General features: G+C 41.4%; 1 protein-coding gene across 2 annotated transcripts in view; it reads left to right on the plus strand.

Annotated features, from left to right (window-relative positions):
• SULT1C2 (sulfotransferase family 1C member 2) overlaps positions 1 to 4,250 on the plus strand; it is a 28,352-nt gene extending 24,102 nt beyond the window's left edge. Inside the window, exons 5-8 of one of the 2 annotated variants that reach the window (XM_003804668.6) lie at positions 101 to 227; positions 703 to 797; positions 946 to 1,126; positions 3,889 to 4,250. In XM_003804668.6, coding sequence (XP_003804716.1) covers positions 101 to 227; positions 703 to 797; positions 946 to 1,126; positions 3,889 to 4,001 — 516 coding nt within the window. In that variant the 3' untranslated portion in view covers positions 4,002 to 4,250. The remainder of the gene's footprint in view (positions 1 to 100; positions 228 to 702; positions 798 to 945; positions 1,127 to 3,888) is intronic. The other variant, XM_063594706.1, reaches the window with a different exon arrangement.
• The last annotated feature ends 11,648 nt before the right edge of the window (positions 4,251 to 15,898 follow it).

The following is a 15,898-nucleotide window of genomic DNA, read 5'->3' on the forward strand; positions in this document are numbered from 1 at the left end:
CAGAGTGCACAGCAACCCTCAGGATGGCTCCGCCTAAGGGAACTCTGTGAAAGCCCACTTTTTATACCATCTTTTACCCACCTCTTTTCTTACCCCAAAGTTCCTTTATGTAGCTCGAAATGCCAAAGACTGTATGGTTTCCTACTACCATTTCCAAAGGATGAACCACATGCTTCCGGACCCTGGTACCTGGGAAGAGTATTTTGAAACCTTCATCAATGGAAAAGGTACGGGAACATCCTTCACACCCTTGCATTCTCACTCCAGCTAGGCTGGGTCTAGGGAACCACAGGTAGCATTTTATCCCCTAGAATGCCTGTACTTCATCAGGTGTGTCCTACCACAGACTGGGACTGGGCAGAGCAAGCTGGCCACTTTCTGAGTGTATGCCCATAGCCCTCAGCAAACATCTTCCACCTGATTCAAAGTCTTTAATTAAAGCCATCCTCTTCCAAAAGGTGTCCTTGTCCCTATGTGATTGCACATAATAGGAAGCCACTTTAGGGAGGATGTTGGGGCAAGTAACCCTAAGGCTGACCCCATCTACACCACCCTCAAAATCAAACAGATCAGAACCCTTAGGACATATCTAATCCAGAATTTGGGTTTTCTCTCTCTAACTCACTTCAGGAAAATCCCTAATACTCAGAAGGTTTTGTGCGATGCCTATGTAGACCATTCTGTTTCCTGTGTCTATTTCAGTGGTTTGGGGTTCCTGGTTTGACCATGTGAAAGGATGGTGGGAGATGAAAGACAGACACCAGATTCTCTTCCTCTTCTATGAGGACATAAAGAGGGTGAGTGAAGGCTCTGCAGAAGAACCATTTTAAAGTGGTCCTTCAGGTGCAGAGAAATTCAAAGTTGTTTCAAAGGACATCCCAGAGAATTGTAGTATTTCTTTATGATACTCTCATTCATTCCAGTCCAATGTTACCCTTGCCGCAGGACCCAAAGCATGAAATTCGGAAGGTGATGCAGTTCATGGGAAAGAACGTGGATGAAACAGTGCTAGATAAAATTGTCCAGGAGACGTCATTTGAGAAAATGAAAGAAAATCCCATGACAAATCGTTCTACAGTTTCCAAATCTATCATGGACCAGTCAATTTCCTCCTTCATGAGAAAAGGTGTGTGGGGCCTCTTTATCATACATTCAGATTGTCTCGTAACATCCTGTCTGCCTCTTAGCAGACAATATTGAGTTTTATTAATTCCAAGCCAATCCACTTCAACTATTCCTAATATGTGTTTCTAATAAAACCAGGGATTTGATCCTGTTGTAGAAGAGAGCTTTCTAGGGTATTGTTCCAGTATTTGGTTGCAAGGAACAGAGAGTCCCTCAAGCTAGCCCCAAAGAAAGGGGCTTACTGTGAAGATTCACAATGGACAATAAAGGAAATGCAATCACATAGAAAACTAGGAAGAGGAGCCACCACTGGTCCAGACCTCCCAGGGGCCGCTGGATCTCAGGGTCCAGGACTCAGCAGCAGGAGGGATGTGTCTTTGCTCCAAAGCTCCACCACTTACAGGACTCAGCTGCTTTTCACATATCTATTAGGCATGGCTTCCTCTGCTAACCAGCTTCCCGTCTCTCCACCCATTACAACTTTCTCCCACTTTATAACTTCTGATGACTCAGTTTCTGCTCATAACTTGGTCTTGACCCTTACCCAAACCTGCTCTACTTCATGAGTTTCAACTACAACTACCGTTGAGAACTGCCTCATCCTCAGTATTTCTTAGTTCCAATTCCCAAACGAGGAATTCTAATTGGCCCATCTAATATTTTTTGAGAAAAAACTTTATCACTTTCTAATTTAAAAAGCAAAATATGTTATCGTTAAATATTAAATTGGGCTGGGCAGATTGACTTATGCCCATAATCCCACATTTTGTAAAGCTGAGGCATGAGGATTGCTTGAGGCTAGGAGTTCGAAACTAGACTGGGCAACACAGCAAGACCCCATCTCTACAAAAAAAATTAATTAGCTGGGTGTGGTGATGCATCCCTGTATTCCCAGCTTCTCAGGAGGCTGAGGTGAGAGGAGCACTTGAGCCCAGGATTTTGAGAATGCAGTGAGCTAGGACCTTGCCACTGTACTCCAGCCTGGGTGACAGAGCAAGACACCAGCTCTTCTTAAAAAATAAACTAAATAGGCTGGGCGCGATGGCTCATGCCTGTAATCCTACCACTTTGGGAGGCCTAGGCAGGCAGATCACGAGGTCAAGAGATCAAGACCAACCTGGCCAACATGGTGAAACCCTGTCTCTACTAAAAATAAAAAAATTAGCTGGGCGTGGTGGTGCACGCCTGTAGTCCCAGCTATTCGGGAGGCTCATGCAGGAGAATCACTTGAACCCAGGAGGCGGAGGTTGCAGTGAGCCAAGATCACGCCACTGTACTCCAGCCTGGTGACAAAGTGAGACTCTGTCTCAATAAATAAATAAATAAATAAAATCAGTATAAAATTATATTTTTTAAAAGTCTCTCCACAAAAACTCCACCCCCAAGAAGTAACTACCAACAGTATGGAAGTCCCTTTCTCTCTCATTTATAACATACAGATTTTTTATTCACAACAGTGAAATCATGGTATACACACTGCTTTGAAACATCTTTTCTTCTTCCTCTTTGATTTTGCATGTGCTTGAATTTATGTTGTTGCATTTTCCAATCTACAACAGTATTCCATACCAATGAAACAAACCAAAATATTCTACCCCTTTTCTCTTTGGATAACCAGTGGTAATGATTTGTCAAGGTGCCCTTCTTCAGGCTCATACATAACCATCTTTCTATACACCCTCCTTCTTCAGACTCACACAGACACAAAGATATGTAACCATAATGAAAGCTTGCTCCCTAAAATGGAGAATGGGGTCATATTTTATACCTTTACTTACCAGGATATGAGAAACCCCTCTAGGGCAAGGCATATAGACTCATACACCTCATTGATTTCTTTGGTCCCATGTTATACCAAGCTAAGGATACATCATAATTCATCCAACTATTCCCTTAATGATAGACACTATAGTTATTATTGTTTTCAATGTTTGTTTTTATGCATAATGTTACAGTAAATATCTTTGTGCATAAATTATTATTTCCAGATGCTTTTATTTCTGTTGCATAATTTTCTGGAAGAGGCATTGGTGGGGAAAAGAGAATTTCCCCTGTTTAAAATTAGTTTAAGTTGTTGTTTGGTGAAAAATATTATCTCATTCATATTTTTCCAAAATAGTTTTTTATTGAGATATAATCAAAATACCAAAAATGCACAGATCTTAAGTATACAGTTCAACCCATTTTAATAAATGTATACACCCACACTACCAGCACCCCAATCAAGATATGAAACATTTTCATCACCCCAGAAAGTTCCCTCTTGTGACCTTTTCAGTCAATGTCTACCTCCAGGGACAACCGTTTTTCCAATTTCTATTACTATAGATTGATTTTGCCTGTTGCTGGACTTCACATAAATGGAATTTCACAGTATTTACTTTCCTGTGTCTGGTGTCTTTTGCTCAACATAATGTTTTGAGATTCCTCCACATGGTTGTGTGTCTGTAGTTCATCCTTCTTTTATGTCTATGTAGCAATCCATCAGGTAAATACACTACAGGGGGGGCCAGGTCATGCAGGCCACTAGCTGCCTTGGGTCAGTTGCCCAGCTGACTCAGAAGTCCATCCCCCTGCACAGAGTCCCCTAGGCCTGCTTCTTATAGGACAGCTGCTCGTGGACAGGTGTCCACTGAAGGGGGAGTTGGGTGAGTCAGGTATGTGGACAGGCCAGATTCAGTATGGGCACTACACCACTTTACTCAGGGACACCACATCTTTCAATCAGAGAGTGACACTCCTGTCTGGCCTTCCTTTTTCTAGGAACTGTGGGGGATTGGAAAAACCACTTCACTGTTGCCCAGAATGAGAGGTTTGATGAAATCTATAGAAGAAAGATGGAAGGAACCTCCATAAACTTCTGCATGGAACTCTGAGCAAGATGTAAATAAAATTAAAAGGTGGATGGCAAGAGTGCAAATACTATCTTCAATCCTTCAGTCCCAGCCAGAAGAATCTCTGAAAGCATATTGTGAATGTATACAATGTAGTACAAACAATCTCTGTGATGATTAACAGTATGTCACCACTTCATTTTTTAAAAAGGATCACGTCTAATGACCATTTTCCCAACTATTCTTTCCAAAGTAAGATATAAGATAGCTTAATAAACTAAGTAAAACGTATGACTTGAGTACAAAAGGATTGTTTTAATCCCCATTATTCTGGAAAGTGCGTCCTAGTCTCCCAGTCTATAACATCATAATACCTTGAGTATAAGTCCAAATATTAGGTTATATCTATATTAAAAACAAAATTTCTGGCATCTGTCCTGGCCATTCAGGCAACTCCAGCCTGGGCTCAATCCTGGAGTTCTGTCTAGTCACTATCAGAAGGAACACTTTGAGGGAAACCCTGGTGCAGCCAGCCCTGAGGAAACATGGCCTGAGTGCCCTCACTGGTGGGTGGGAATAAAATGGAAGTGCACAGAGGAGATGTCAGAAGACCAAAACCTGGTTAATAGTCCCAGTGCTAGGTCATATAGGAAACAGAAAGCATGATAGTGGCCTTTTGGGAACCCAAGTTACGTCCTGGTGAAAGCAGAAAGGAGGAGACAGGATGGCTGTCAACAATGTCAGCATGGGCATGGCTCCCAGGCATGGAGGTAATTGGGTCTTGGCTTCAATGCCACCCTTTTGGGAAGCCCTAAACCAACTGAGGTGTTCTTTTCCCTTGCTTCCCATATTTGTCCCAGTTGCAGCCCTGTTGTTATGTATTTACTCTTCAATTTCTTATCTATACCTCTCACTCAATTGTTAATTCTTTGGGTTCAGTCTCATGCCATATTTACTCCTAGTACCTAATGCAGTGCCTGGCACACAGCAAGTGCCCTTGAGAACGTGTAGAGTGAGTAAAAAAGTGCATGGATAAATGACTGCAGCAAATCACAAATTTTGAACTTTGACCCTTTTCTTTTAGTCCCAAATAGTGGCATTCCATAGCTGAGGGTAGTAGGAGCAGTTCACCCTGGGAGCAGACAATAAGAGGAAGAATGAAGCCAACTAAAATTCTGAATGCTTTTTGTTGGATTTCGTCGGGTATTTTTTTTTTAAATAGGGTCTTGCTATGTTGCCCAGGCTGGTCTCAACTGACTGCTTTTTATTATTACCATGCACTGGCAATTCCAAACAATGTCAGTGTTAAAATGCTTCTCCCTGAAAAAGAGAAAAGAAAAGGAAAAAAAGAAAAGAAAAGTGAAAAGAAAAGAAAAACTCTTATTGGCCTAAGTTCTAAATAATAGCTAGGTTACCACTGAGTTTTAACTATATGCATATGAGCTTCAAATAAGCACCTTTTTATTAGGTAAATAAATAAAAGTTATGTGTATCCCCACTGCATTGTAAAATTTTTGTTGTTTGGTTTCATGTCTTATTCACCTTTGTATGGAAATTAATTCAGAAACCCCAAGCATAGAGTCTACCTCTTTAATTCCAGCAGGCAGATGTAGTTCTGCCTGCTTCCTTCCAAGGTTAAGTTCATAACAGTTCAGAATCTTGCAAGCTCACTTCAGGTATAACCTGTGTCTCCAACCCTGCAGTATTTGGATATTGCTGTTTAAACAGTAGATTTGGCATAGATGATGGTGGCACAATGGTTGTAAAGGAAAAGAAGCAGAACACCTGAGTTTGTTCAATTCTCTCATTGGGGTTTTCAGTTGTATCCAGAATTTAAAACAGTAAAATTTAAGAGTGTGAACAGCAACATTCACACTTTGTTTAGTAAGTACAAAGTTGTGCTCATACAGGAAGTTTACTGACTTTGAATAATAACTTTAAAAACAAAATTTACTCTTTTCTAAGTGTTAATTATTTGTTTTAAAATTTAAGAATGAATCAAGAAAATAAAACATTACACCAGTGGTATGATTTAGTAATTGTCTGACTTATACTTTTTGTAGACATTTTAGTTTTATTTAAATTGGCATTCTGATTTTTTTACTGGTCTTGAGTCTATACACAAAGTTGAATAAAAGAAAAGTTTCACTGACTACATTTCTTTACTATTATTATTATTTGTCTCTATTCATGATCAACACTGAAAATAATTTTGTTGTATACGGAAGTAATGTTGATATGGTTAGGCTGTGTCCCCACCCAAATTTCATCTTGAATTGTAGCTCCTATAATTCCCTCATGTTGTGGGAGGGACCCCGTGGGAGATCATTGAATCATTGAGGTGGTTTTCCCCATACTGTTCTCATGGTAGTGAATAGGATCTGATGATCTTATAAGGGGTTTCCTCTTTCACTTGGCTCTCATTATCTCTTGTCTGTCACCAGGTAAGACATGCCTTTTCACCTTCTGCCATGAATATGAGGCCTCCTCAGCCACATGGAACTGTAAGTCCATTAAACCTCTTTTTCTTTATAATTTACCCAGTCTTGGGTATGTCTTTATCAGCAGTGTGAAAATAGACTAATAAAGTAAATTGATACTGGTAGAGTGGGGTGCTGCCATAAAGATACCCAAAAATGTGGAAGTTGCTTTGGAACTTGGTAACAGGCAGAGGTTGGAACAGTTTGGAGGGCTCAGAAGAAGACAGGAAAATGTGGGAAAGTTTGGGACTTCCCAGAGACTTGTTGAATGGCTTTGACCAAAGTGCTTATAATAATATGGACAATGAAATCCATGCTGAGGTGGTCTCAGGTGGAGATGAGGAACTTGTTGGGAACTGGAGTAAAGGTGACCCTTGCTATGTTTTAGGAAAGAGAATGGTGTCATTTTTTCCATGCCCTAGAGATTTGTGGAATTTTGAACTTGAGGGAGATGATTTAGGGTATCTAGTGAAATAAATTTCTAAGCAGGAAAGCATTCAAGAGGTGACTTGGGTGCTGTTAAGAGCATTCCATTTTAAAAGGGAAACACAGCATAAAAGTTCAGAAAATTTGCAGCCTGACAATTCAATAGAAAAGAAAAACCCATTTTCTAAGGAGAATTTCAAACCAGCTACAGAAATTTGCATAAATAACAAGGAGCCAAATGTTAATCACCAAGACAATGGGGAAAATATCTCCAGGCCATGTGAGACCTTCATGGCAGCCCCTCCCATCATAGGCCCAGAGGCCTAGGAGGAAAAGATGGTTCCATAGGCTGGGCCCAGGGCCTTCCCTGCTGTGTGCACCCTAGGGACTTGGTGTCCTGTATCTCAGCCACTCCGGCCATGGCTGAAAGAGGCCAACATAGAGCTCAGGCCATGGCTTCAGAGGGTGCAAGCCCCAAGCCTTGGCAGCTTCCATGTGGCATTGAGCCTGCAGGTGCATGGAAGTCAATAACTGAGGTTTGGGAACCTCCACCTAGATTTCAGAGGATGTATGGAAATGCCTGGATGTCCAGGCAGAAGTTTGCTGCAGGGGAGGGCTCCTCATGGAGAACCACCTCTAGGCCAATGCAGAAGAGAAATGTGGGGTTGAAGCCCCCACAAAGAGTCCCCACTGGGACACTGCCTAGTGGAACCACGAGAAGAGGGCCACCATCCTCCAGACCCTAGAATGGTAGGTCCACTGACAGCTTGCACAATGCACCTGGAAAAACCACAGGAACTCAATGTCAGCCTGTGAAAGCAGCCTGGAGGGAGGCTCTACCCTGCAAAGCCAAAGGGGCAGAGCTGCCCAAGACCACGGGAACCCACCTCTTGCATCAGAGTGACCTGGATGTGAACATGTAGTCAAAGGAGACCATTTTGGAGCTTTAAGATTTGACTGCCCCACTGGATTTCAGACTTGCATGCAGCCTATAGCCCCTTTGTTTTAGCCAATTTCTCCCATTTGGAATGGCTGTATTTACCCAATGCCTGTACCCCTACTGTAGCTAGGAAGTAACTAACTTGCTTTTGATTTTAAGGCTCATGGGTGAAAGGTACTTGCCTTGTCTCAGACGAGGCTTTGGACTGTGGACTTTTGAGTTAATGCTGAAATGAGTTAAGACTTTGGGGAACTGTTGGGAAGGCATGATTGGTTTTCAAATGTGAGGACATGAGATATGGGAGGGGGCAGGGGAGGAATGATATGGTTTGGCTGTGTCCTCAAATAAATCTCACCTTGAATTGTAGCTCCCATAATTCCCACGTGTTGGGGGGAGGGGACTGGTGGGAGATAACTGAATCATGGTGCAGTTCCCCCATACCATTCTCTTGGTAGTGAATATGTCTCACGAGATCTGATGATTTTATAAGGGGTTTCTCCTTTCAATTGGCTCTCATTTTCTCTTGTCTGCTGCCATGTAAGACATGCCTTTCACCTTCCACCATGCTTGTGAATCCTCCCGCCTCAGTTTCCGTCAAGCCGAGCCGGTCAATTGGCACTACAATGGCTTCTAATCAAGCAGGGCCACAGGGTGTATTCCCTGGTCAGATGGTACTGATATTTGAGTTCAGCAGCTAAATAGTGTTGCAGGAGGGACCCTGAGGTTAGGTGGAGTCACTGATTGGGATGGATGGAACCAGCTGCTATGCTTAATAGCAATGGATGGTTGAGGTTTGCTGCCCTGCCTAAATGAGTCCTTGGGGTGGGCTTTGAGGTTGGGCTGAGAACTGTTTAAACTCCTGTGTGTGGCAGATCTAGCCTTGGCTCTTTGCCAAAGTTTGCTGCATCAGTTGTCCCCCTCTGTGGGTGGGGTTTGGGGATGGGCTTTGAGGATGCTTCAAATGCTGTTTGAACTTCTGGGTGTGGCAGAACTAGTCCCTACCCTTTACTGAAATTTGCTGCAGTGATCATCTTCCTCCTTGAGTGGAATCCCTCGGTAGGGTCTAAGGCGGGTCATGGAGGCTGACCATCTAGGGACTCAAGCTAGGTAGAGCATTACATCACATCTGTTAGCTGGTACCTCTGATTGGGCTCCACCACTGACAGGTACACAGAGTTACCACCAATACTGCTTTGTTACCACCTCCTTGCTTTGTTTCTACCTCACCCCAAGTGTTCTAGCCACGCTGTTTCCCACTGTATTTCCCATGAAGTAAAACTGGAATGGGCTTTCTGGGAAGCATCTCAGAAGACTAGGGAAGTTGGATGTCCTCCTCTGGCTCTACTTCTCACTGTAGAAATCATGGGTCCTGGGGAATCCCCTCTGTGTGGCACTGTGCCAATTTGGGGGAGTGGAAAGGGTGACATGGTTAATGTGAGACTATTTCTATTATCTCTTTAATGTCGTTTTTATTCAGTTCTGTGGACAATGCAGGAAACTCCAGCTTATACCCAAAGTTTGGGATTTTTACCAAGGTGTTCTTTGTTGTCAGTTGAACTTTCTGTTGGCAGTAGTGAAGCCTGGGACCTCCTATTCTGCCATTTTGCTGATATCATCTACCTGCAGCTTTTAAAGTGTTTCACTACAGTTTCCTGAAAACCACTTCTGCTTTGGTCTTCATGATATTTTCACTGCCTTGGCTTTCAAAGCTTCGTGCTAGCTTCTCCTTTTCTCCTTTTTCCATGAAGCTGGCTTCTAAACCGGCTCTGTTAGCAACATCTCTTTTCTTTCTACAGTCAGTCAGTCATAAAATCCTGTCTGTTTTTCTTGTGTCCTGTCTTTTTAATCTCTCTTTCCTTTCAATTCCACTGTCAAAAGTCAAATCCAGGCCCTCACTGACTCGTGCCTTAACAATTGTCTTTTCATTGGCTCTCCTTCCTCCAAGGTTTTTCTCCAATTCTTTGAATAGCTTATTGTCTTAACCACTGCCTTGTTGCCTTTTTCCTGCCCAAAAATCTTTAATGTTCAGGCACCCAAGAGTGTCTGATTACTGCTATGTCCCCACAATATATATAACTACCACTTATCAATTTAAAATATAAATAAATAAGCTTCAGGAAGACTTAGTTGAATAGGAAACATTCTTGGATTTTTTTTCTCATATTCATAGTTCTTTAGTGATTCTGATAAAAGAACCTATAGAGAGAAAAAGTAAGCACCCGAAAACAACCAAAAGTTGTTCTCACTTAGAGGATACCTCAGAATCCTAATCCTGTTATCCTTCATTATCTAATTTTTTTAAGTCTGCTTTTAATAAGAAAGATTTGCAAATTCTCATCCCCTAAAATGTTAATTATTTTCCAATATATGCAATTTTTCTAACATGAATCACTTCTTTTCCCTTCATTTGACCATGGCAGTAATCTAAAGGAGAGGACAGAGGAAGACAAGCAAGGGGAATCTCAGATCTGTTTTACTATTTGCTAATATGTAGAAAATGAAATAAGTAGAGGTTCCTCTTCAAAGGTACTTTCCTCCCAGTCTAATTGAGAATGGATAGTAACCTCTCTTAGAAGCAAAATTTAGTCAAAGTCCTGTGCTAATATTCTTAAACATCTGCTAGCCATACTAAAGAAATCAATATACTCTGTGTTCTCAGCTCCCACATTCTAGCCTAGATATTTGCCCTGGCATGCCTGAACCAGTCCAAGCAAGCATTAGGTCATAACCAATTTCTCTTCCTTATTTGGAAGTGTTTTTGCCTCTCTCAGCATTCCGCAATTTGCCTGTTTTGGGAAGTTCTAAGTTGCTAGCCAATCAAGTGGAGTACAGAATGTGAGGTCCTGTTCCAGCCAAAGGAAACCAGACACAGCAGTAGGGTGGACACGTCAGGTTATAAATGACCCTGTCTCCTTTGTTCATGTGTGCTCTCATGGCAAGACTGCCAGAGAACAGCACCCTTTCTGCAGAAAGTAAACTAGCCTTGCTGAGAGATCCTTTGTCTCAGTGTTGATTTTTGCGACACCGAGCACCCATTCCCAACATAATACAATCATTAAAATTAGACTTACAGATTTTCTGCAAATTTCTAGTTATCTTTGCTAGCCTTGCTCCTTATTCCCACTTATAATCTAGTTTTTCTGTTCATCTTTTGCTAAAATTGCCATTATAGATTTCACTTTTTACTACAGAAAGTTTCTCTAACTAATATTTTATAGATAATTAACGTACCTTGATTTTTTTTTCTTATATCCCATCAGGAATCACTTGGACATGAGATTATAGATATGGCACAGAATAATGAAAATACTGGAAAAAGACAAGCTCCCATTCAATCTCAGCATTCAGTGCTTGAGTGGGTAAGACCAGTCCACTTCGGTATCTGATGCAAGCAGTTTCCCATACAAAATCATCTGATTTATAAGTAACTCAGCCACAGGAACCAGCAAGGAAATCTTTCACACCCTGAATCCACGCCCCAGTCAGAACACCTAGAAATGACCAGCATCCATTACTTTTTACCCTTCTTCAGCGAATGCAAAGGAGTAACTCACATATGGAAGTGACTTATCAGCTGTAGATACTAACTTTAACAACCAAGAGACTGGTATTTGTTGTTTATTTAATAAATTTTCTGACCCATTCCTTCCACAAAGCAAAAGGAGATATTTATCTCTAGTGTTTGAACTTGGGAGATAGAATGCATCTGCCACAGAAACAGTTCCGTGATTTGCAGCCCTTGAAATGTTAGTATTTGTTAGTGTTTGGGAAGTAGGCATGAGTTAAATGAACATTAAGATAGATGATCAGGATCTTAGCTCTACCACTCAAGCTATGTAACCTTGGACAAGTAACTTAATCTTAGCAATCCTCATTACTAAGAAATAAATACAACCAGGAATCGTGGTGCATGCCTGTATTCCAGCTACTCAGGAGACTGAAGTGGGAGGACTGCTTGAGCCCAGGAGTTTCAGACCAGCCTAGGCAACACAGTAAAACCCCATCTCTACAAAAAAATAATAATAAAATAGCCAGGCATGGTAGCTCGCACCTGTAGTCCCAGCTACTTGAGAGGTGAGGCAAGAGAATGGCTTGAGCCCAGGAGTTTGAGACAAGCCTGGGCAACATAGCGAGACCCTGTCTCAAAAAAAGAGAAGAAGAAAGAAAGAAAGAATGCTCCCCAAATGTCAGATTTCAAAATGTGTGATAAATGCAAGTGAGGTTGGGCAAGAGGCTTCTCCCACTCTAGTAGTGGAACTGGAGGCTGTGCTTGAGGAGGGGTTGGTGTAGGGTCAGAGGCTATGGAGTGGGCTCAAGGGGGCAGCTGGCATCCTGGAGTGCCATGGTACCAGCAACCCACAGACTCACTGAGCCCAAGCCACAAGAGCAGGCCATAGGCCAGGACACAGAGAAGGCCCCGTGGCAATGATGGCCTGGTACCTGAAATCCCCTTCTCTAAGGAAGCTGGATGAGGGTACCAGAGACCATCCACCACAATATGTCTTTAAAGAAAACTGAATGGCTTAAGGTGGCATTTGGCTCTCTGAATCAAGATGATGTCTTAACAAAAGCCAGAGAAGTTACTGCTATTTGAGCAGCAGCTCATATGCTGGTAGCAGAATAGCTTAACTCAGCAATGTAGTAAGAAATGAAATATATGATTAATAAGAAAACCATTGTGGCCGGGTGCATTGGCTCATGCCTGTAATCCCAGCACTTTGGGAGGCCAAGGCGGGTGGATCACCTGAGGTCAGGAGTTTGAGACCAGCCTGGCCAACAATAGTGAAACCCCATCTCTACTAAAAATACAAAAAAAAAAAAAAAAAAAAACTAGCCAGGTGTGGTGGTGGGTGCCTGTAATCCCAGCTACTCAGGAGGCTGAAGCAGGAGAATCACTTGAACCCAGGAGGCGGAGGTTGTGGTGAGCAGAGATTGCACCATTGTACTCCAGCCTGGGCAACAAGAGCAAAACTCTGCCTCAAAATAAAAATAAAAATAAAAAAATAAGAAAACCATCTGTGGCTCTCACACATCAATAGAGAGGTATGACTCAATTCAATTTTTTTTAGAAAGGTGCAAAATGTGTCTTAAATGGCTTCTAAACAAGTTAGTGACTCATCTGTGTGGAACTTTCTGGAAAACATTGTAAAATCTCATGCAGCAACTCCTCTATGTTCTAACCCACTTGTAACATATGGAAATAGTGCGGTTCTTTCTCCTAGTTTTGTCTTGAAATAAATCATTAATGCTGCCTCTAAATGAAGCAGAGGCCAGGTTTCCCAGGTGTATTTAATTTTTTGAGGACAGTGTCTTCCGTAAAACCAAAGAAGGAAAAGCATTTCACCGGTGAGGCAAATCAGACTAGGTCGCATTATCAATGATCTGTCATCGCTGGAATCTTCAGCCTGGGCATCCTCCATATACAAACAGTAATGATTTGCCATGTTCAAAGAGCAGAAGACCATGATGTTGAAAATGAGAAAGTCAAATAAAGAACACCTTGAAAAGAAAGTATGAGTTGTAAAAAGCATGCCAAGGCTGGGGAGCTCAGCTGGTAGACAACAGAGTTTAACTTCAGCCTTGACTTCTTGCCACGTATCAAGTGCAGCGTTAGTTTCAAGTACAACACATAGAATCATCATGTAGCAGAGTACATCTGGAATTCTTCCAGAGCAGTGAGAAGTTTATTTGCACTGGAACTAGTAAATATCATATCTTCACCCTTAAAAATAATCAGGAATAAAGCGTGATGAAAATGAATGGGAAACTTCTCATTTTTCTCTTATGTATCTGCTGTAATTTCCTATAAATAACATTCCAAAAGAAAAAATACAATGAATGTCAGAAATGCATAAGCATTGTCAGGAAGCATATGAAAATAGCGTATGTCAGGAAGCAAAACAGGATCTCAGTCACTACAGTAGCTGCTGTATTATTTTTGGCATGTCTTTCTATATGGATGTGGAATTTAAACAAAGAAAGAACTAGAACATAGGCAAATATCACAGTGTCCATGGTATATTGTGGTACACCTTTTTTTGTTTTTTTGAGACAAAGTCTTGCTCTGTTGCCCAGGCTGGAGTGCAGTGTCACACTCTCAGCTCACTGCAACCTCCGCCTCCTGGGTTCAAGCAATTCTCCTGTCTCAGCCTCCTGAGCAGCTGGGATTACAGGCGTGCGCCACCATGACCAGCTAATTTTTGTATTTTTAGTAGAGACAGGTTTTACCATGTTGGTCAGGCTGGTCTCGAACTCCTGACCTCAGGTGATCCACCAAAGTGCTGGGATTACAGGTACAAGCCACTGCGAATGGCCAGCTGGTACAAATTTAAAGCATTGCCTCTCCCCAGGACGTTGATCTGGCACACCAGTTCCAACAGGCCGGCACAGATCCTTTGATCACCTGAGTGATCACATTAATATTCTACCTTTTTGACCTAACATGTGGCATCCATTGCCCCAAAAGTAGATTAGAACTTGACTCTTTTTGAAGCAATCTGAAATCAATTGTTTTAAAACTTTCCCAACATACAGGAAAACTAAATATCCATTCCTATTCCTAGGAAAAACCTACAGCACACTTCCCATTATTTTTTTGTCATGTCCTTCTTAGTGTAACAATTAGAATTGTATACTTCACAAATTCTGAATTTACAAAGTGCCTTCCCTAAACCATATATGCCTCTTATTTTGAGTTGATACCATATTTACCAAGTAATTTAAGGTGAGAGCACCAAAAATTCTTTGCATTGTGGTAATTCGATGTCATTGGGTAAGATCATATACTTAATATTATTATTTACCATTTATTACATGAGGTTCAATTATTTGTTCACATTGCTGCCTCCCACCGCTCTGTCATAATCTTCACAAGGGCAACCACTATGATTTCTTTCTTTCTGCTTCCTCATTACCTTAGAATATACTTGATACATAGTAAACAATATGGCTAGGTATAAATGAAGGAATGAGTTACATTCTACGTTCATACCTTTCTATCCTGTTGCCCTCAAAACAGACAAAGCATACTAAATATAATGCCATTTCATATATATCTTTTTCCATCTTACAGTCTCTTGCCCTATTCCAGCTAGTTTATGAGATAAGAAATGTCAATGATGACATTATATCTTTTTGCCATAATCACAGGATGAATAATGTACTTCCTGATCTAGGACCATGAACACTCTGAAGCATCCTTTCCCAGCAATAGCAAGCGATGCACAGTAGGTGATGCTCTCCAGATGTCTTCCATTTTGAAGCAAGTGAAAAGCACAGTAGCATTCACTCTGTACCTGCCGTACATACATCAGGTACACAGGAAGTGTTGATGAGTGAATAATGGAAAGGTGAGTCTGCAGGCAACAGCAGTAGTCTTCCTAGGGAACAGGACAGGGGCTTTGGTATAAATACATTTCACAAACAAAGCTCCAGCTCAAAGTCCTGTGCAAAGGATGTGATGGGAAGTTCTTTTGTTTCTATCCGTAATGAAAAACTGTCTTGAACATCACCTGGCACATTAGTAAGAAGGTGGCAGTAGATGACAACAGAAGCTTAATTCTCCCCAAGTTTAAAATGAATCCATGATTATTTATTAAAATGTAAAACCACCTCTAACTGCACCCAGAGATGTTCTATTTGTAAATTTCCTTTCAGCATCTTACGTATTTTTTACATAAGTGAGATCACACCCCATGAAGCTTACATCTTGCTTTTTTCTTTTAATATAACAACCAATTCCCAATTACCTGGCTCATAAATTCTTCAATAACAAGAGAAGCTGGAAGCTCCTAGGGCAATATTGAGTATGTCTGAAACAAACATGGTCAATTCTATCTCTTCTTCATATTACTTTCCCTCTGGATTAAATGTTCAGGGAGAAGGTGTAGATTTTAAAATTAGACTTCAGAACATCGGTGTCGCTGGAAATTTTGTCTGAACTAAAGAATCAGACAGTGGCTCCAGCCAGAGCTCTCTGCACTTCCAATACCTCTGAAGATGGTGGGGAAGAGCAGAGAAAGAAGGAGTTCTGTTTATTTAAAAATGATTTTACTTTGAAGACCAGTTTGTAAAATAAATATTGGTATAGCATA

The sequence above is a fragment of the Pan paniscus genome, chromosome 12, assembly GCF_029289425.2.
Source record: "Pan paniscus chromosome 12, NHGRI_mPanPan1-v2.0_pri, whole genome shotgun sequence".
Classification (NCBI taxonomy): domain Eukaryota; kingdom Metazoa; phylum Chordata; class Mammalia; order Primates; family Hominidae; genus Pan; species Pan paniscus.